The sequence below is a fragment of the Alligator mississippiensis genome, chromosome 11 (genome assembly GCF_030867095.1).
Source record: "Alligator mississippiensis isolate rAllMis1 chromosome 11, rAllMis1, whole genome shotgun sequence".
NCBI lineage: Eukaryota > Metazoa > Chordata > Crocodylia > Alligatoridae > Alligator > Alligator mississippiensis.
The window spans coordinates 52,186,268-52,208,502 of NC_081834.1; the positions used below are offsets into that span (position 1 = coordinate 52,186,268).

General features: G+C 43.0%; 2 protein-coding genes across 3 annotated transcripts; both read left to right on the top strand.

Annotated features, from left to right (window-relative positions):
- Positions 1–1,608: 1,608 nt before the first annotated feature.
- Positions 1,609–16,856, top strand: LOC132243671 (olfactory receptor 6F1-like). The gene is made up of 4 exons (XM_059714062.1): positions 1,609–2,232; positions 10,549–10,812; positions 16,562–16,735; positions 16,800–16,856. Exons 1-4 carry the CDS (start codon positions 1,609–1,611, stop codon positions 16,854–16,856), a joined length of 1,119 nt encoding a protein of 372 aa, XP_059570045.1.
- Positions 16,857–18,512: 1,656 nt separating this feature from the next.
- LOC132243824 (olfactory receptor 6F1-like) lies at positions 18,513–21,754 on the top strand. Of its 2 annotated transcripts, none has more exons than XM_059714276.1 (2): positions 18,513–18,781; positions 20,739–21,754. In XM_059714276.1, the coding sequence occupies exon 2, from the start codon at positions 20,748–20,750 to the stop codon at positions 21,720–21,722; it is 975 nt and encodes a 324-aa protein (XP_059570259.1). In that variant the 5' UTR covers positions 18,513–18,781; positions 20,739–20,747; the 3' UTR covers positions 21,723–21,754. The 2 variants fall into 2 exon arrangements, with proteins under 2 accessions (XP_059570259.1, XP_059570260.1); XM_059714277.1 differs by having other exon boundaries at positions 18,513–18,744.
- The last annotated feature ends 481 nt before the right edge of the window (positions 21,755–22,235 follow it).

Genomic DNA, 22,235 nt, shown 5'->3' on the forward strand with positions numbered 1-22,235 from the left:
ACTCGGGGTTTCCTGACACAGTGCAACAGATTCCTTTCAGACTGATGTCCCTCTTATGCTGATTTACGGCACTACCCCCTCTACCTTCTTGTGCTCCCTCACTGCCCCCCTCCCAGCCCCTTCTGGCATGCTACTCCATCCCCTGCTATGATCATGGAGTGCTTCCCTCCAAAGGACACACATTTCTAAAAAGGTCCCTCATAACCAACTCTCTGCAAACCTTGCTCCAGTCTCAGGCTCCATATGCAGTTCTGCCCATGCCCACAAATCCTGAAGCACCCTCCAGGTCTTTCTACTCTCTCTGACTTAATAGTGTGGCAAAGCTATGATTCACCATGGTACAGTACAGGTGCTTGCAATAGCTCTCTACACAGCTTAAGAACTGCCATTTCCTGGGACAGGTCATAGATCCATCTGGCAAAGGCCTGTGCCACACGCACTTCGGTGTATGGCAAGTTGCCCCAGGTGGCTGAGGCTAGCACTGTGCTGGCACCAGTAGCCTTACCTGGGGTCCTGAGGGCTTACTGGGGCAGCATCAGTGGAGATTCTGCCATGCAGAGCCTGGCTGGAAGTGGAGTGCAGCTCCAGGCAGCCCAGCTCTTTTCAACAGTGTGCATTGCACTTGGCTTTTTTCCCCGTGTTTGTTTGGTTGTTTGACCCCTGGATATCCATGGTTATCACATTTGATCTTGCCTATGCTGTATTCTTTGCAATTTGTCAAGATCATTGTGGATTCTCATCCTGTTCTCCAAATTGCTCACAGCCCATATCCAGTTGGGAGCCCTGACAAGATCAGTGCATCTACTGTCCACTCCATCATCTACGCCATTAATGAACATGTTGACTAAAATTGGGTCCAAGGCAGATCATGAGAGACCCTGCATGGACTTCCCTATCTGTGTGACAGTGAACTATTGATAACTAATTGGGCTGGTTTCTACCAGTTTGGCAGCCACCTTAGGATGATGCCAGAGCATTTTCCTTTACTGTGATTATGTTAGTCTTTTTAATAAGAATAACTTTCTGTCGAAAGACATGCTGGTTTTGGATGTAAATATGAAATATGACTTAAAGTTAGTACGTATAACTTGGATGAGCTTTCCATTTAATGGGGTAAGGACAATATAACAACATGCTTATTATATATATATATATATATATATATATATATATATATATATATATATATAAAGAATTATTGCTGTCTACTTGAAACATGGGCAGTAAGGTAAAATGCATGGAAATATTGTTTCCTTAAGTTTGAGGAAATTCACAGTAGTTTTTTTTTTAACTTGTAAGAGAAAGGAGGGGGAAGTCAGCTCAATAAGTAGATTAAACTAGATGAAAAGTTAATGCCATGTTTTAACATTTGTATTTTAGAGTTTAGTGACTAACCGGGGGGGGGGGGGGGGGGGAGTGGGAAGCATGGCAGACCCGGAACAGGGAAATCAAACATTTGTCACAGAATTTATTCTCCTGGGATTTGGTGACCTCCCTGAACTGCAGACTTTTCTTTTCATGCTATTCCTTGTGACCTACATTTTGACCCTGGTTGGAAACACCCTCATTGTTGCCTTAGTTGAAACTGATCAGCAACTCCACACCCCCATGTACTTTTTCCTTGAGAATTTGTCCTTCTTGGAGATCTGCTACACCTCCACCATCCTGCCCAAGATGCTTCTCAGTTTGCTGACAAAAGAAAATGGAATTTCTCTTTCTGGATGTTTCTTTCAATTTTATGTCTTTGCTTCCTTGGCGTGCTCAGAGTGTTATCTTTTATCTGTCATGTCTTATGACCGTTATTTAGCAATATGCAAGCCCCTGCATTATGGAGCCCTTATGAATAGCAGGTTCCGCATCCAATTGGCAGTAGGATCTTGGATATCTGGATTTATGTCTCCTATCTTCACAACATCCATGCTGGCATCACAGTTGACTTTCTGTGGATCCAACAAAATTGACCATTTCTTTTGTGATTATACTCCATTGCTAGTGCTCTCTTGCAGCAACACCCGCTCAACAGAAATAGCTATGTCTTTCATTGGCTCTGTGTGCACGGTGCCTCCCTTTCTGCTCACCGTGACATCCTATATTTGTATCATTGCCACCATCCTGAAAATCCCTTCTACCACCGGGAGGAAAAAAGCTTTTTCCACCTGCTCTGCCCACCTTCTTGTGGTTACAATATTCTATGGGGCTTTGATGACTGTCTATCTATTACCTAAAAACGATGTATTAAGAGACCAAAACAAGCTGTTCTCTCTTTTTTACACCGTCCTGACCCCTTTGTTAAATCCCCTTATATACAGCCTGAGAAATAAGGATTTTAGGGCAGCCCTGAGTAACTCAGTCAGTAAATGTGTACCTTTACTGAGGACTCAAAGAATCCAATCTCTTTTTAATACTGGAACAGAAACAATAAATAAATAAATACTCATGGACATAATGTTTAAACGATCTGTGGTGGTATTTTACAAGCATCATGTCTATTTCTTTGTATTTTATGACTATAATGTTGATCAGTATATGGCTATGTTCTGTGGCTGATCATGTGATGTATCTCTAGAAAGGTTAAAGTTCATTAATACTAGCCACAGTTAGTTAAGGGTTCCTATATACTACATTTATAAAGTCTGTGTGCTCCTATATACATGCAGGGAGGCTGCTCTGACATGCTCCAGCAGACTCCAGCATCATGTATATCAGTGTCGCCGAATTGAAAAATGGTGGTGGAGCACTTTAAACTAAAGCTCATTCAACAAACTTTAGTTCAAAGCACCTTCCACCTTTTCCAGCTTGAGAATGCCAATACACATGATGCTCCAGGGGCTTTAATTAGTGTGGCTCTTGGAGATGGGCTAACTAAAGCACCCTGCCACCTCCCAGAGCAGATCTATAAATGCCCTAAGTGAACAGTCCAGGACTGCAGTCCTTTAAGGTTAACCTCTTACCATACTGGACACTCACTCATTGCCTCTACTCTGTATTGACTTGTGCTCTGGGTGGGAAAGTGGAATACAAGGGCTTTGGTCTAATTAAAGATTGAACTGTGGAGGACATGTAAAAGGAAGTGACCATTTGTAGCAGTGGGTACTGAACAGAAAATGGGAATTCAGGGTTCAGGACACTGGCCAAGACCCAGAGGGTTCCCATAGAAGGTAAAGCAGCAGGAATAGGGGAGTTTTGCATGCAGGCCTGTGTTTTCTCCCTCCCTTTATCCTATGAATAAAGTATACGTGGTTTAGAAGTTCCACTTGAAAGTCTATGCAGTCCTTCTGTAATTGTTGTTTCCTGATCAATGTGGACTTGAATCCAGAGAAGCTTGATCTTATGGAGGGGCTGGAGTGAAAGACCTGGAGAAGGACTATTGTGATAGCTATAACCCAAATGGTTAATGAGCAGGTTATAACAAAGAAATGCTTTTTGAAGATATCTGAAATAAAACTTATGAAACTTGTTTTTTTTTGTCTGTCTGGAGTATAACCCACAAGAATTATATATAACTTGTATATTAACCTTGAAACAGCATGACTTTTAAAAAGCAGAACTAAAGGATATAACCACAGACTTAGCTAATTTTATAATCTTTTTCTGCTTAGAGACAGTAAAATGAACTTAAGTGAGAACATGTTAATCTCAGACCCCAAAGTAATGTAGTGTGATTTGCTTATTGGGTAAACCCAAGCTTGGGCAGTAACGTATTGCAATGATTTCTAACACCTTTTAACCCCGTAAGATAACAGCTATAGAGTAACATTATGAATAGCTATATAACCAAAAAATTAGCAGAAAGAAGATACAAAAGTACACGCAAGCTAAGTAACCCTCAGGAAGGATGGAACAGAAGGGTCATTGCTGTTCCATTCCCCTGGATCTCTCTTATTTCCTGTGTGAACGAAGACCAGGACCTGACTGAGGGTCCTCCTCTGGTTCTCCTTCTGACAGCATAAATCGGAGATGCCTGACTTCGCTGAATCTACTTGGCGTGTTTCTAGCTGAGAGACTATCAGTAAGTTACTAACCAAGTGGGAACTCTTGGTTGATTTCTCTCTATCTGTTTTTATTATCACTGTCAATTTTAACTTGTATTGTTATGTTGTCTCTTTATTAGCTTAACTTTTTTACTAACTGTCACATGTGCAAACTATATCTTTTGTTGTTATAAATAAAATTCATTCTTTTTCATAAGTGCAACTTGTCGTTGCTTTCCTTCCCAACATCTCCTCTTCGATCCCAAACTAAAAAGCCCAGTGGCTAATAAAGTTGCAGTGTTCAGTCAGTCTGCAACTGAATTGATATACTCACAGTGCCCAGCTGGCCTGTGGCAGACTATAAGCTTTGGGCTTTGTTAGACATTAATTTTAGGGTCCTCAGGGAGCTCTTAAAACTTGCATTGTCCACACATTAAAACATGAAAGCTAGTTTAAAGCACTGTTCAGTCATCCAGGGTAGGTTTATCTGTGATCCACATTACCCAGCTCACATTACATGAATGCATGTCCACTCCCCAGAGATAAGGCAATCAAGTTTCAGTACTTGAGCATCCCAGGATGCAATACCCCTTCCCTTGCTGTTTTTTTTCTGTGTGGACAATCTTTCTGCCTCCTGAGCTCTACTGACCAGGGGGTGGTACTGTAGCCAAGTCAACCCCACCTCCAAGACTCATGGGAGTGACCTTCCTACACCCAGGGAAACAGCCATGGTGGCATCCCTTGATTCACTTATGCTCTCTACCACAGCTTACTGATAGGTCCTAAGAGGATTTAAGGGCCTAGTCTTCAGGCTACAGATCCATCTGCAAAAGTTGCAGGTCTTTCTGCAGGGAAAAGTAGGTTGCCAGCTGGGATACCTTTCCTTTTCCTTCTTAGGCTACATATTCTCTGCTTCAAGAGCAAGTTTCTTTACCTCAAAACACATTTCATATCTGTAAAGGAGAGAGGACATGATGACTGCTTTGAAGACCTACTTTGAGAACCACAGTGACTGTCAAAATGTTAGAGTGCACTGCAGTCCACTGGTATGAAACTCCAGAGTATGGAGAGAGGGGGAGTCTGCCACCTGGGGACCACGTCTAGAAAGGCTGGAGAGGTGGGGCAGAGGTAACCTGCTGAGGTGTCAGCAGAGAAGCCAAGATCTCCTCACTTCTACACAGGCACCAGTCCATCCTTCATAGAGGTAGTATATCAATATAATTTTGCATTGCTAGAGAATCTGCAAATATCACAAAGCTGGGTGGAGTTGCAGATGCTTTTGAGGATAAAATTAGGATTCAGAATGACCTTGATAAGTGGTCTGAACTTAATCTAATGAAACTCAGTAAAGGCTAATGAAGAGTCATGCACTTAGAACAAACGTGTACAAAAACAATTAGATCTTGGAGTCATTATTGATTCCAAGATGAACATGGGCTGCCAATGCGAGGATACGGTCAGTAGGGCTAACCGCACTTTGTCGTGCATCCACAGATGCATCTCAAGCAGGGCCAAGGAGGTGATCCTCCCCCTCTGTGCGACACTGGTCAGGCCACAGTTGGAGTACTGTGTCCAGTTCTGGGCGCTGCACTTCAGGAGGGATGTGGACAGCATTGAGAGGGTCCAAAGGAGGGCCACCCACATGATCGGGGGCAGCAGGGCAGACCATACGAGGAGAGGCTATGGGACTTGAACCTGTTCAGCCTTCAAAAGAGAAGGCTGAGAGGGGACCTGGTGTCCATCTATAAACTTACTAGGGGGGATCAGCAGGGAATGGGTGAGACCTTGTGCCCCTGAGCGCCTCTTGGAGTAACAAGGAATAACGACTATAAGTTGTTAGAGAGTAAGTTCAGACTAGACATTAGAAGGCACTACTTCACAGTCAGGGCGGCCAGGATCTGGAACCCACTTCCAAGGTAAGTAGTGCTGGCTCCTATTTTGGGTATCTTTAAGAGGAAGCTTGATGATTACCTGGCTGGGATCATTTGAGCCCAGTTTTATCTCCTGCCCACAGCAGGGGGTCAGACTAGAAGATCTGCAAGGTCCCTTCCAACCCTACGTCTATGAATCTATGAATTAGACAAATTACTATCTAAACTGCAGGACTGTAGAAAAGGACTAAGGGGTTATGATGGATCATAAACTGAAAGTAAGCCAACAGTGTACAGTTGTTACAAAGCAAAAATGGGTGCAGAGTTGCACAGGGTGTTTATAAAGTCCTTGTGCAATTTTAAATTTTAATAACTTTGGATATACGCATGATAGAAGAAAACTGTCAAATGCAATTGAAAGCATAATTTTAGCATAGTGTAAGCTGTGCCTAGGGCAAGGATCATGCAATTTATGAAATCACTCATCAGCAACTGGAAAATGTTTTCTATGAATTGGGAAATCAAATTGAAAGATGTAGCATGAGAGATGGTGGTTATGTTGAAGTCTATGTTGTATTGTGTTAAAACTTAAGGAAGTATGCTTTCAATTGCCATTGACAGTTTGCTTCTATCATGTGTACATCCAAAGTTATTAAAGTTGAAAAAGAAGCTTATAAACACCCTGTATTACCACAAATGTTGTTTATTAGTAAAAGAAAAGGATTCTTTCTTCCACTCTGTTCAGGGCCAGTGAGGTCTACCCTAGAGCAACGTGTTCAGTTTTGGACATTAAATTTACAGAAAGGCTTGGAATAAATTAGAAAGAGCTCAGTGTAAAGAAACAAAAATTGTTAGAGGCCTTGAAAACGTGACATATGAGAAAAGGTCAAAGAACTGTGATTAGTTAGCCTACAGAAGAGAAAACTATCTAATGATACAGATGGGAGCCAGATTTATGACCATTATGAAATCTATCGCAATCCTCTGTATAACTGCACTTCAGGTATTTGAAGACAGAGAGGATTTAATAACATTCTGCAACTACCTGATGTACGGTTATAAAGGGGAGGGTGATAGACACATAAGTGGCCACAGATTTAAGTAAAATATTAAAGACATCATTCTAACTTTAAGGTTATGCAATCTCTGTCTTTGAAAGTTTTTAAATGGAGGTTGGACAGGCACTTGTCTGGAAAAGTTTAGAAAGGGTTGATCCTGTCTTGAGTAGGAGGTTGAACAACGTAATCCCTTGAGGTCCCTTAGGATTCAAAAGTTCTGTCTGGACTTTTTTCCCACAGGGAAAAAAATAAGCTTTTTTGAACAGCTTGGAATGAAAAGAAATGTCAAAACCATGCAATTTCCCATAATTCATAGATTCTTTTTTTTTTTTTTTTTTTTTGTAGCTTGCTCCATTCAAATGTGTGCTAATGCCTAAAGGAAGAGGCCTATCGTTCTGAATGGTAGGGGTTTTCCATGAAGCTTCAGGAACAGTTGTTTCATTGATTTCTTGGGGCACAAGTCTCCTGTCAGTCTGTATGAAAACCCAAGCCATCGTTGCATGTAAGCCAGGTTTCCCTACTTGTACTTGATAGTCAGGGAAGATGCACACCTACCTTATTTTTTCCCTTTATTGGTTTCAGGCTGGTGAGTGCTGATAATAAAAGGGAAAAGGAGAACTGGTCACATAAAGGATGCAGGATCAGGGCCCTAAATATTACTGCTTGGGTTCCTAAGATTTTATTTGAAAGTTTATAAGGCATTCATCCAACTTGGCGCGTAATGGAATCTGAGTGAAAATGAGAAAGTGATGTCTGGAGAGGTACAACTTTTTTTTCTCTTCCTTCTTACCCCTTTGAGGTTAGACCTTTGGTTCTGTTAACTTGATTGGTTTATTTATTGTTGTCCTTCTGAATCATTAAAAATTACCATCAAAATATTTTCCCTTCACGTGGAAAGAATAAGTATTGATTCAGGAACAATTACTTTCATTTACTCCATTACAAGGGCAATGCACCGGTCGAAAAAAACTGATGGATCTTAGCTGCTTCTTCATTAGTAGAAAAAAAAGAGACTTTCTGGGAAGTGAAGGTGGACACAGCATGTATCTTGATCTTGGTGATACTGCATGAAGAGGTGACCTCTTGGATTCCAGCTCCTAAAAGACTCGCCTTTGAGGTAAGACAGCTTTTGGCAGTTTTTTTTTAATAAAGAAAAAGGTTGAATTGCTCATCTTCACCTCTTAGTGTTAGGATTGTTTGAGCCTTTCTAGCATTTAGGAGCCTTTTTTTCTGTGTATGGGCAATGCCTTGTATAACAGAGTCCTGATTGTTGATAAATCTTTCTCAGCAGCCCTGGAAAGCAAACCAAACAAGAATGGCCATGGCAGTGAGCTGATATATGTGTAGTGCCTTGGTAAAGAAAATTGCTAAGAAAATGGTAGTCCTTATTACTGTGACTGGTTAAAAAGACAAATTTTCATTAAATCAAATCTTTCATTCCATCTACTTACTACAGCTTAGACAGTAATACCTCTAAGTGTTTTTGTGCATGTGTTTCTTCTAACGGCATGACTCTTCACTGGCCTTTATTGAGTTTCATCAAACCTTCCAGTAATTGCATTATTGGAGCCTTTAAATGTTAAAAGTACTTCCATTGCATAAAAATAAATAAAATAGGTTTGTTTTCCCCTGAACAATTTAGTTTTGCTAGTAAAAAAAAACTTTAAAAAGTGTAGAAAAAAGTGCCTATTTTGAGAGAGGGGGAGAGAAAGACAAAGTTAAAGAGAATGAGAGAGCGGTTTAGATAGAAATAGAAATGATGTGTTCAAAGTTGCATCAGAAAGTCATCTCATCTATCCCTTTGCTCTGAGGCAGGACCAATATATCTGAATTGTCCCTGGTAGATCTTTAATTTGTTCTTAAAAACCTCCAGTGAAAGGGGTGCCAGGAGCTCCCAAGGTAAGCTGTTCTACTGCTCTACTTAGAAGTTTTGCCCTAGTATCTAAGCTACAGCTTCTTTAATTCAATTAGACAAGTATTTCTTGTCCTGTCAGTAGTGGACACAGTGAACAACTGAACACTGTCATTTTTATAACAAATATCCATTTATTTGGAAACTGTTATGATATTAGAGGAACCCTGCTTTTTTTTTTTTTTTTTTTTTTCTAGAGAAGTTAACTCCGGCTCCTTCAAATTTCCCACTTAGGTCATTGCTTCCAAACCTCTTAACATTAGTCTTGCCAATTCTAGACTCTCTTAATTTTTTCTCTTTCTTAAACTGTGTTGCCCGAAACTGGACACAGTGCTTTAGCTAACAGAGTAGGATGATTGTCTCCTGTATCTTATATGCACCGCTGTTGCCATTCCTGTTATTGAATCCCAGAATGAAATTTGATTTTTTTTTTTACAACAAGATCACATTTGAATTGCATGCTTTATGGTTCAGTAAAATCTTTGTGTGCTTTCTGCTTCTGTTATTCCTTTTCTATTGATTTTTTTAATGCAACACAGAAAACAGAAATATATTAAGTGTACAGGGCAAGCTGTGAAATATGTATGCATTTCAATAATAAGTAATGAAGGAAATAGCAACAGTAAGTAATACAGAAATAAATAACAACAGTAATAATAAATAAATGATGACCGATACATTATAAAGAAGAAAAGGAAGAAAAAACGAGGTAGGAAGAGGAAGAGACAGGAGAAAGAGAGAGAGGTGCACAAAGGCTAATAATTTAGTTACAATAATCTACAAAAAACTCTTTCCAAATGTTTTGAAGCAGTTGAGCCTGCTGAATTATGACTCTCTATAGATACTGGCAGCACCATTTCATTGTACCATATTTGAACCATTAGAGAAGTCCTACTTTCCAAGATGGTAATCTAATCCTGCATGTCACTAAAAAGGCTCCCAATTTGTGTGCAATCTGGGAAGGATGTAGTTTGTCATTCCTTTTCTAAATCTGTGCGTCTCATTTTTCCTTCCTAACTCTGTTTGCCTTCTTGTAGAAAGCAAGTGTTTGACTTCCTGTGCAGGTACAGTAGTTGCTTGGCTGGGGGTAACAGCCGAGAGGTTCATTGGGCTACATGTGGTCTTTGCCCCACTGACACTTTGGGATTTGCCCAGGTTTAAATGATTACATGAGTGATCTTATTTCCTCATGCAACATGCTCTGTACCCTAGCAGAGGCAGGACTGAAATGTAAAATGTGCATGAGTGCAAAAAACTGCAGTTTAACAGCTATGGATGCACTGCTTAGGCTCGTACTACCTAAGGTGCAGACTTCAGGGATTTAGATACCCAAATCTATTTGAAATATCCTGAAATTGGACAACTTACACCCTGTCTGCTAGCTATGAAATCCTGACCACGGGGCAGGTCGTTATCAATAGTGGACTCCTCATTATTGTTTTCTTCCTGTTGGAGGAAGTGCTACCTGCAAGAATACAATAAAAAAAAGAAAGAAGGGTAAAGATGATAGAAGAGTGTTCCTGGATAGCTAGGTGATTTTTCAAACATGGAAAAACACAGATGACCGGTTTCTACAGAGTAAAAACATTAGGCCGCATGGGTGCTTGGGATCTCATAGCCTGTTTCAGGGTCATAAGGAGAGGTAGAAGAAGAAGGTATAATATTAAGTAGAAGGGATGACATAAATTTACTTTTATGTTTTAACCTGTTTTTGGTGTGTTTTTTTTCCCTGACAGAAAAAGACCATGGCAGGCCCCAAACAAGGAAACCAAACATATGTCACAGAATTTGTCTTCCTGGGATTTGGTGAACTCCATGACCTCCAGAGCCTTCTCTTCCCACGCTTCCTCATGATCTACATTTTGACCTCGGTAGGAAACATTGTCATTCTTGCCCTAGTTGTCACTGAGCACCGCCTTCACACCCCCATGTACTTCTTCCTGGGGAATTTATCCTTCTTGGAGATCTGCTACACCTCCACCATCCTGCCCAGGATGTTGGTTAGTTTGCTTAACAAAGAAAATGGGATTAAGTGGTTGCTTCTTTCAGTTTTATGCTTTCGGTTCCTCTGCATGTTCCGAGTGTTATCTCTTATCTGCCATGTCCTATGATCGGTTCTTAGCAATATGCAAACCACTGCATTATGGAGCTTTGATGAACAACAAGTTCTGTATCCAGCTAGCAGCATGGACTTGGTTAAGTGGATTTGTGGCGAATGCTTTTACATCATTCTTGGCATCACAGATGACTTTCTGTGGGCCCAACAAAATTGACCATTTCTTCTGTGATTACACACCATTGCTAGTGCTGTCCTGCAGTGACACCCACACAACAGAAACAGTTATGTCCATCATTGCCACTGTGTGCTCAGTGCCTCCCTTTCTGCTCACCATGACATCCTATATTTGTATCATTGCCACCATCCTGAAAATCCCTTCTACCACCGGGAGGAAAAAAGCCTTTTCTACCTGCTCCTCTCACCTTGTTGTGGTTACAATATTCTATGGGGCTTTGATGATTGTCTATCTGTTACCTAAAAATGATGTATTAAAAGATGTAAACAAGTTGCTCTCTCTTTTTTACACTGTCTTGACCCCTTTGTTAAATCCCCTTATATACAGCCTGAGAAATAAGGATTTTAGGGCAGCCCTGAGTAACTCAGCCAGTAAACGTGTGCCTTTACTGAGAATTCAAAGAATCCAAACTCTTTTTTAATACTGAAACAGAAGCAACAAATAAATAAAAACTCATCAGCACGATGTTTAAATGATCTGCATCATGTGTATTTCTTTCTATTTTATGACTATAATACTGATCAGTATGTAACCCTTGGCACATGACACTACCCACGGTTGTGTCCAGATGTTTGGGACACGGTTGTATCCAGATGTTTGGGATTTATCTGCCAGGTAGATTTACCCCTGCTCAGCTCACCTAGGAGTGGCCAGAGGGTCCCTGAGAGGAGGAGATCCCTTTCACAATGGAGAGATCTTTCAGACTCAAGAGTAACTATTTACAGAAATTTAATTATATACCGAAAGTAATTTCTATATGCAAGCAAATATTAAATACTATCAAAAGTTTGCAATACTCTACTTATAATACACAAAGTTGGGTTCATACAAAAAAAGGACAGTTGATAACTATTTACACTTAAGGGGTAGTCAAGATAACAAATGCTGAAACAATAACTTATGCACTATGTTAAATACTCATTGTATTAATCCCCTATACAACTAATAGCCGGGCACTCTGACTATTGCCCAATGGATGGAGGGTGGGGCAGTCCCCCATTCCTCTCATCACAAACTCATGGGCTCCAGCCACCTCGGGCTGTCCCACGCAAGTCCAGGTGTCTCGCACTCTGCAGAGGCTGTGTCCGTTCCAGACCTGTGGAAAATACAAATTCCTCTGTACACACCTCCATGCACTCCTCTCTGCCTGTGCATGGCCTCTCCAAGCCCACAGAGCTATTACACAGTTGAGCCACAGAGGGAAAGCAAATTGCCACTGCAAACCAGGCAGCACTTCTGGGCTCACTTTCCCCTTCAGGCACCCAGGCACACTGAGCATTTGTACACGTCACAAGATTTCCCATTTACACTGCTGCATTTCTGTTTGCATGATCGGGATTTCCCACTGCTTTAAAACTCTTTTTGACATGTTAAATGGAAGCTGCTCGGACATATTTTAGTTTGCGTCACTGCTGCTTTCACCTCCCTATCTATGGATTTGTGTCATGCAAGCAAAACCACTCAAAGACATGTAACGAGCCTCTTTCTCCATCAGATGGTGCTTTGAACTGGCACAACACAGCAGCCCCATCTCAGGGCCGGGTGCTACAAACCTCCCCTCCTCTTCCCACCAACCTGCAGTGGGGCCAGACATACGCTGCTGCCTGCAAGATACACCGTGCTCCAGCCTGGTTAGGACAGGACCAGCTGGGGCCCCTCTGGCAGAGCTGGGGGCCACCTGTGCTACATCCATGTGGGTAAAATTTCCTTTTCTGGTTCATTTTCAATACGGCTGCCGCTAGGTAGAACAACAGTTCCCAAAACACCGGCTGGTAGCCATGTTGGGGCAAGGGGCTGTGGGTTGGGAGTTTGGGGCATCAGCAGAGCTTGGGGGGTCATGGGGCTGTGGATCAGGATTGTGTGTGTGTTCCCAGAAATCTCTCCAGTCTCTGGGTGGGACAGGGGATGGGGGCGAGGGGGAGAAAATCTCAGTCTCTCTAGAGATGGAGCTTGGCTTGAAAAAGGCAATAATTAATTTTTCTCTTTAAAATGTCTGAAGCCATAGGGATGGGGTAGACCACCTGGGCCATGGCCCAACCAACTTTTAGCATGTTAATTTATATAACCCACAAATGCGCAATTGTCATTCTGGTTAAAACTGTGTAGCTATTTTTTAACTGCATAGCTAGCTAAATTAATGTGCTAAAAGTTGATCGGGCCACGGCCTGGGCGGCCACACAACTCCACAGCCTATGTCTGAAGCAGCTGCGACCACCTGAAACCTGAGCATGCTCCTGCCTTTGTTCAAACTAATTTGTAGGGCTGTGTGAAGCTTCAGTCCCTGATTCAATTTGGCAGAGATTCGTCCTAATCCGGTGGCTGAATCTCCCAATCTGAATTGAATCAGAGGACCCTTTAATCTCTCCAAATTGAATCAGAGAGATTTGGAAAGATTCAGCATTTCAGACATAGACATGGCTTTAAATGATTTTTCTACATACCTCTAGGTAGCAGGTAGCTTGTGAGTGCTGAGATGCTGGGGCGCATGGAGTGTCTCACAGAAGCGTGGGGGGCTCACCAGTGCACTCAGCAGCAGACCCCAAAGTGGACCAGAAGCACTTCTGGTCCACTTCTGGGTTCACCGGGGAATGCACATGGGAGGCCCCCCCGGCCCTCCTGGGTTGGCAACTGGTGCCTCCTGGGTTGGAGGGAGCACCCAGGGTCCCCTCATGGCCGATTGCTGATTCCTGAGCCAGGGGGTGCGGGGAGGGCCCCTGTCCATTCCCCGGTGGACCTGGAGATGGACTGAAAGTACATCCTTTTGGGTTCACAACTGAGCATGGGGGGGGGATAGTCCTGTGGGATGCTCCATCCACCCCAGCATCACAGCGTTCACGAGCCGTAGTTGGTACCTCAAGCTATGTAGAAAAAACATTTAAAGCTGTGTCTATGTCTGAATCGCTGATTCTCTGAATAAGCTTCGAATCTTCAGATTCGGATTCAGCCAAATCGAATCAGGGAGTGTGATCCGCATCAACAAATCGAATCACTGTCCCCGTTTCGGGCTGAATCCGAATCCGAATCGAATAGGGCACACCCCTACTAATTTGCATCATCACAGCCTCACAAGAGAGCTGGAAGACTTTTTATCAGCTAAGAACTGCCTTGCCCAGAGGAGCTTTCCATCCACTGACTTCTCTGTGAAATCCTATGAAATATGAACTTTCACTTCTACCCAGAACTTTGACAATCTTTTCTCCCATGCCGGATAAAGGGTGTTTGTGCCCGAAAGCTTGCAATTTATTTATTTATTTATTTTGCAAAAATCTTGGTGGCCTGATAAAAGATGTCAGCTCTACTATGAGCCCTGTTAGCTTTTAGCATGGCTTTTGTTCTGGATTACTATCTTCTGTCACATTGTTCGCATGAAGAAGTTACCCTGCCTTCCTGCCAGGATTAAAAAATAAAAGCAACATTAGCACTAGGGGCATCAATGCAGTGGTTACTACTCAACTACCTTTATTTTCTTTTGAAACAGTATGACAAGCTGTTCGCTGTAAAAAAAGCTTCATCTCTTTTGTTATCTCCCCTGCATCACAAGGGGAGTGAGTTTGCTGGGTCTCAGTGCAGGTCGGGCACCTGAGGCCCACACACCCTTCCCCCTTGGTGAGGGCCAAGTCAGGACCCCCCCTTTCCTCCCTGCTCCCCCAGACCTGAGCCAGGATCATCAGGGGAAGTCTCATCTCTGCCTCGGATGCTGCACATACCCCAGGTGGGTGATGGCAGGGGGCAGTGGGTTGCAGCTCTGGGGCCATACCCTGCCCAGGGCTTTCAGGTTGGAGGAGGTGGATGACCCCCTTCTGCTCCCTGCACACATGGAAATGGGCTGTCATTAATCTTAAGGGGGTGGGGGGCTACAAGCAGTGGGGGCCTGAGGGGACAAAGGGACCTTTTGGGGCCCTGCAGAGTGATGGCTCCCTGCACCAGGCTGGAGAGGTGCACAAAATCCCATTCAGGAGGTGCAGCCATTGTGGAATGACAATAAGCTCCTGAGTGATGGATGGAGGGGAATTATCAGCAGGACCAGGAAAGGCTGTGTGGGGGGAAGGATGCAGAGCCTAGTGCAGGTGTGCATGCTCAGGGCAGGAGAGAATACTGTGCGTGTACAGTAATGTGTGTGTATGTACATCTCTGTGTGCATTGTGCTTGTACACCCATGTGTGTGTGTGTACACACATGGGTGTGCACACGGGAGTCCCTTCCAATGATGAAATGCAGCAGGCCATGGAGCCAAGCATGCAAGCTGATCCAGCCACCTACATCCTTGCCTCCCTCCCCCTGCACCAGCACCCGGCATCTCATGATGGATATGCTCCCCCAGTCCTGCCAGGACATGGGAGCTACACACAGTCAGCTGGGGCGGGGTGAGGCAGGGCAGGGCAGGGCAGGGCAGGGGACCCTCATCCATGTCTGTGGTTCGTGATAAGGTGATGGATGGAACCAGCGTTGTATACACACACACACACGCACACTGGTCCTCTGTACACACGCAGACCACATGCACATCCACACACACTCTGCTTCCCCATGCACATACATGTACAAATGTGCATGCACATACATATACAAATGTGCATGCACACACACACTGATCCCTCATAGACACACACTGCACACATGTACACCCTCTTCTCCCCATACGCTCACACATACACACATCCCCCCACATACATACATTCCTTCACATGCACAACACATTTTACCCACAAGTGCGCATACACCCACATCTACATCACTGAACAGACACACATGCAAACTCTGGTTCCCTCTCTACAAGCACACACACACACACACACACACACACACACTCTGCTCTGCCATACACACATATACACAAATGCACATGTACACACACATACACACCGCTCCCTCAGACACACACAAATACACACACACACTGGTCCCCCATATACACACACCACACATGCACATATACATACACATACACCCTCTGCTCCCAACACATACGCATACTTTCACACGCACAACACAATTTACACACACACCTACAGTACTGCGCACGCACACATGCACACACATGCTGCTCCCCCATATGTACTAATATGCACAAGATAACAGATGGAAATTAAATAACTGCTCCCCCAATATGCCTACAATGCCCACCCACACATATGCATGCATGTGTGCGCATGCACGCGTGCACGCACACACACACACCCTCATTTTCACAAACACATGTGTGCATTCCCTCACAGGCAAAGAAAGACACACTCCCCTGGACAACAGGCAGGTACAGTCACCCCTGATCTGCAGCCCCCTGCTCCCACCAACCCTGCCAGTGCCCCTGTTAAATAGCCATTGGTTTAATAGATAAAGAAGCATCAGGTATGTGGAGTTCCACCAAGTCTCCATATCCTGCATGATTTTGTGCTGTGGGACACTGAGCTCTGCCTGTTTGTCCTGCAGCATCTTTCCCCACTGGATGCTCTGGTAGAACGAGCCTACCAGCTTCCCGCATTTTGAAATGAGCTGGCTGGTAGTGATGGCACCCTCACCAGCAGTCCTGTCTCCCTCCAAAGTGTCTGACTGTAAGGTGGAACTTGTGTGCCACACAGCAGATGCCAACAAAATTGGCATCATGGACCGCCTTGCTTATATTGACCCCACTGTAAGTGGCCATGAACCTACATGTAAGCTCACCCTGCCCAACATGCCACCTCTGCACCATGCAGCTCATGGCCTCCATGATCTCGGTTGCTGTATGGAACTCATCCATCACCTCTTCTTGAAGGAGAGCCCACCAACAGCCTGACTGATTGCACTAGTGCCCTGTGAGGGAGAGGTAGGTCTCCATCCCCCATGATCTCCATCCCAGCTGCTCCAGATGTCTGAGGTGAAGGGAAAGGCCACCTATGGACTTTCTTGGTGCAGCTCCTCCCTCAAGTACTCCTGGCATGCCTCATACAGGGAGGGCATCACTGCCCTGCTGAAGGTGATGGGTGTAGGCATGCAGTATGATGGGGCCATGATCTCCATGAGCCACCTGAACCCTGGCTGCTCAACTCAGGAGAAGGACTGGCCATCCAGAGCAAACATCTCAGTGCTCTGGGTGGCCTTCCTCACCTAGGGAATGCACCTCCCTTTCCCCCACTGGTCCAGGGTGGCCTTCCCCTGCTTCTGCAGGATGGGGGCTTTGGAGTGAGATTGGGACTTCCCTTTGGGCACACTTCCACTGGTGCCAGGATGAGAAGGAGCAAGTCCAAGTGGGTGGTGACTCCTGATATGCATCAGCATCCCTGTGATGCTGAAGTGTTCCTTGCCCTTGCCCCGGTTGGTGTTGCATTGGCAGTTCAGGCAGAAAGTATACTTGGGATCATCTACCACCTCAAAATGATCTCACATTACACTACACCCTCGTTTCTGGAGTGCAGGTGCAGATCCTGTCTCATCCCCCTACTCAGCAGGCAGAGAAAACGTGTGTGTGTGTGCAATGTATCATCTACGTGCAATATAACGTCTATTTGTAATATATTAGAAAGGTGTATCCAATCCTTTCCAAGAAGACAGACTAGCAAGGAAGCTAGCCACTGCAGCCAGTCAGTACCTTTCACATGCTGTTGCTTCCAGGCAGACAGCTCATAAAAGGCAGAGAAAGGCTTCACGCAGAGCCTTATATGCACGTTTCTGAAATGTTTCTCATGGTTTTATTTAATTTCAGAGATGTTTCAGAGCCTTCTGTTTCATTTTGGATTCAGTGTTTCGGGCACCAAAATGGGCTGAAACGCTTCCAGAATTAAACGACTGATGACATTTCATGCAGCCCTACTGTATGAACCATTTTTTCCACATGGAAAAATTATCTTTTTAAAAACTTTTTGGAACAGCTCCAAGTGAAAACAAGTTTTGAAGTACTGCAGTTTCCCATAATCCATAGATTTCTTTTTCCAGCTTGCTCCAATCAAACGTGTGTTAATGTTGAAGGAAGAGGCCAACAGTTGTGAGAAATGGGGTCTTCCATAGAGAGAAGGGACAGTTGTTTCACTGATCTCCTGGGGCACCAGTCTCCTGTCAGTTTGTGTGAAAAGCCATGCTAGTCTTGCATGTAAGACAGGTTTCCCTACTCGCACTTGATTGTCAAGGGAGATGTATGACCACCTTATATTTTCCCTTTATTGGTTTCAGGTTGGTGTGTGTTGATTGTTAACGGCAAAATGAGCACTGGTCACATAAAGGATGAAAGATCAGGGTCCTAAATAATACTGCTTGGATTCCTAAGATTTTGTTTAACAGCTTATAAGGCATTCACCCATCTTGCTGAGTGGTGGAATCTGGGTGAAAATGAGAAAGTGATGTCTGGAGAAGTATAATATTTTCTTGCTTCATTATTACTCCTTTGAGGTTAGGCTTTTGTTCTGTTAACTTAATTGGTTTATTTCTTGTTTTCCTTCTGAGTAATTAAGAATTCCCAGGGGCATAATTGCTTTCACATGGAAGGAATAAGTATTGAATCAGGAACAGCAATCACTCTCAATTACGCCACTACAAGCATAATGGTCAGGTCAAAAGAACTGGAGGCTCTTGGCTGCCTCTTTATTGTTGAAGAGAAATAGATTGAAAGGATGAGAAGTGAATGGTATCCTGGTACAGATCCCAGTCTTGGTGATGCTCCATGAAGAGGTGAGCTCCTCCAGCTCCTAAAGGACTTGCCTTTGCAGTAAGCCAACAGTTTGCATTCTTTTTTTAATAAAACAAAGAGTCAAATTGCTCATCCTGGCTATTAGTGATTGGATGGCATGAACCTTTCTAGGCATTGAGAGGAGAAGCATTTCAGAGCCTTTTTTTTTTCTGTGCATCTTCAATGCCTAATACAACACAGTTCCAATTGTTGATAAATCCTTCTCAGCAGCCCTGTAAAGTCAGCCAAAACAGTAATGGCAGTGGCAATGAGTTGATTTATATGTTGTCCCTTGATAAAGGAAATTGCTTTGAAAATGGTATATGTTATTACTATGATTAGTCAAAAAGGAAATGTTCATCACTATTCCTATTACCATAGAGACATTTTAAAAATGTTAAAACTATTCCCATTGCAGTGTTTCATACAGAGTAATTATAACAGCATTTTCCATGACCTATTTAATTTTTTTAGGAATACTTTAAAGTGTAGAAAAAAAAACACTTTTTTTCTGAGAAGGAAAGAAGAAGACACAGAGAAAGAGGATAAGAGTGAATACTTTAGATAGAAATCATAGACATGATTTATCAAAGTTGCATCAAAAAGTCATCTCATCTATCCCTTTCCTCTGATGCAGGAGCAGGACCTGGATTGTCCCTGGTACATTTTTTTTTCTTAAAAACCTCCAGTGAAAGGGGTGCCAAGAGCTCCCTAGGTAAATTATTCCACTGCTTTACTTAGAAGTTTTGTCATTACATCTAAACTACAGCTTCTTTAATACAATTTGGAAAGTATTTTTTTTTGACCTATCAGTAGGTCAGCCTATTGATCTTTGACTCTTGCATTCTTTGTGTCTCACTATAAACTTTGTATACTTTTCTGGTTTCTGCCGCTGTGATTCCTTGTCTACTGATTTTTTGTTAATGCAACACAAAAATCAGAAATATGTATATGTTAACTATGGCTAGCTGTGAAGTCTTTCAATAATAAGTAATAAAGGAAATATGAAACCAGAAATAATATATACATAAGAATAAATAAGAAATAATAGGTAATAAAGAGGAAAGGAAAGAAAAAGACTGCTGAACACAACTCTCTCCATGGATGCTGGCACGAGCATTTTATTGTACCAGATCTTGACTGTTGGAGATGTCCTACTGTCCAAGGCAGTAATATAATCCTGCATATCACTAAGAACATGTGCAATCTGGGAAAGACACAGTTTTGTCATTCCTTTTTTAAGTCTGTGTCCCATTTTTCCTTCCTAACTGTGTTTGCCTTCTTGTTGAAAGCAATCTCTCTCTCCCTGTCAGGTACAGCAGTCACTTGGCTAGAGATAATAGCTGAGAGATTCATTGTGTTACATGTGGTTTTTGCCCCATTGACAATCACATTGTGATTTGCCCAGATTGAAATGCTTACATGAGTGATCTTATTTTCCCCTTGCAACATGCTCTGTAGGCTAACCAGGACTGAAGTGTAAAATGTGCATGAGTGCTAAAAACTGCAGTTTAACAGCTATGGATGCACTATTTGGGCATGTACAGCTTAAGACACATAGACTTTAGCGATTTAGATATCTAAATCTGTCAGAACGACCCTGAAAGCTGACATCTTAAATCCTGTCGGCTAGCTATGAGATCCCAACTGCAAAGCAGGTCATTGCCAGTAGTGGACTCCTCAATATTGGTTTGTTCCTGTTGGAAGGCTTGCAGCCTGCAAGAAAACAACAGAAGAAAGAATGGTACAGATGATAGCAGTGAGTTTCTGGATAGCTGGATGACTTTTCAAAAGTTTCCTAGTGGGGGGGGGGAAAAATAGCTCAGTGCTTTGTACAGAGCAAAAACAACAGGTCACTTGGGTTGTTGGTCTGAGATCTCACACAGTGTATAAGGGTCGTAATAAGAGGTGGAATTAGTAAGTATAATATGAAGTAAGAGGGATGGCATAAATTTTCTTTTACGTTTCAACTTTTTTTTCCCCTCTTTGCTGACAGATATAGACCATGGCAGGGCTAGAACAAGGAAACCAAACTTTGATTACAGAATTTGTCTTCCGGGGATTTGGTGATGTCTATGACCTCCAGAGCCTTCTCTTCCTGCTCTTCCTCATGATCTACATTTTGACCTTGGTAGGAAACGCTGTCATTCTTGCCCTAGTTGTCACTGACCACTGCCTTCGCACCCCCATGTACTTCTTCCTGGGGAATTTATCCTTCTTGGAGATCTGCTACACCTCTACCATCCTGCCCAGGATGTTGGCTAGTTTGCTTAACAAAGAAAATGGGATTTCATTAAGTGGTTGCTTCTTTCAGTTTTATGCTTTCGGTTCCTTTGCATGTTCCGAGTGTTATCTCTTATCTGCCATGTCCTATGATCGGTTCTTAGCAATATGCAAACCACTGCATTATGGAGGCTTGATGAACACCAAGGTCTGTATCCAGCTAGCAGCATGGCCTTGGGTAATTGGATTTGTAGCTAATGGCTTCACATCATTCTTGGCATCACAGCTGACTTTCTGTGGGTCCAACAAAATTGACCATTTCTTCTGTGATTACACACCATTGCTAGTGCTGTCCTGCAGCGAAACCCACACAACAGAGACAGCTATGTCTATCGTTGCCACCGTGTGCACGGTGCCTCCCTTTCTGCTCACCGTGACATCCTATATTTGTATCATTGCCACCATCCTGAAAATCCCTTCTACCACCGGGAGGAAAAAAGCCTTTTCCACCTGCTCCTCTCACCTTATTGTAGTTATAATGTTCTATGGGGCTTTGATGACTGTCTATCTGTTACCCAAAAATGATGTATTAAAAGATCTAAACAAGCTATTCTCTCTTTTTTACACTGTCTTGACCCCTTTGTTAAATCCTCTTATATACAGCCTGAGAAATAAAGATTTTAGGGTGGCCCTGAGTAAATCAGTCAATAAACATATGCCTCTACTGAGGGTTCAAATAATCCGAACTCTTTTTTAACATTGGAATAGAATTAATCAATAAATAAAATTCATAAGCAAAATGTTTAAGTTATCTGTACTATTTTGCAAGGATCATGTCTATTTCTTTGTATTTTATGACTATAATACTGATCAGTAAAGGGCTGTATTCTGTGGCTGATCATCTAATGCATATGATGGCACAGTTACCATTTAATTCATTCTAGCCACATGTTGTTAAATGAACAGTTCAGGACTGCAGATCTTCAAGGTCCACCCCTTACCATACTGGACACTCGCACCTTGCCTCTACTCTGCATTAATGTGTACTCTGGGTGGGAAAGTGGAAGAAAAGGGCTTTGTTCTCATTAAGGGTTGAACCATGGAGAATATGAAAAATCATGGAGTAAATCCTCAAGGAATCCATTTGTAAGCCCTTGGAGGAGAAAAAGGTGATTAGGAACAGATTCTCCAGGAGCAAATCTTGCCTGACCAACCTGATTGCCTTCTATGATGAGATGACTGGCTCGGTGGATGCAGGGAGACAAGTGGA

What these genes read in the sequence shown, in the direction of transcription:
- LOC132243671 (XM_059714062.1), top strand. Translation starts at nt 1,609, where the DNA reads ATGTACTTTTTCCTTGAGAATTTGTCCTTCTTGGAGATCTGCTACACC. An exon ending in ATCTATTACCTAAAAACGAT is followed by an intron (nt 2,233 to 10,548) that starts GTATTAAGAGAC and finishes TTTCCCTGACAG; the next exon opens with AAAAAGACCATGGCAGGCCC. An exon ending in TTGCTTATATTGACCCCACT is followed by an intron (nt 16,736 to 16,799) that starts GTAAGTGGCCAT and finishes TGCACCATGCAG; the next exon opens with CTCATGGCCTCCATGATCTC.
- LOC132243824 (XM_059714276.1), top strand. Translation starts at nt 20,748, where the DNA reads ATGGCAGGGCTAGAACAAGGAAACCAAACTTTGATTACAGAATTTGTC.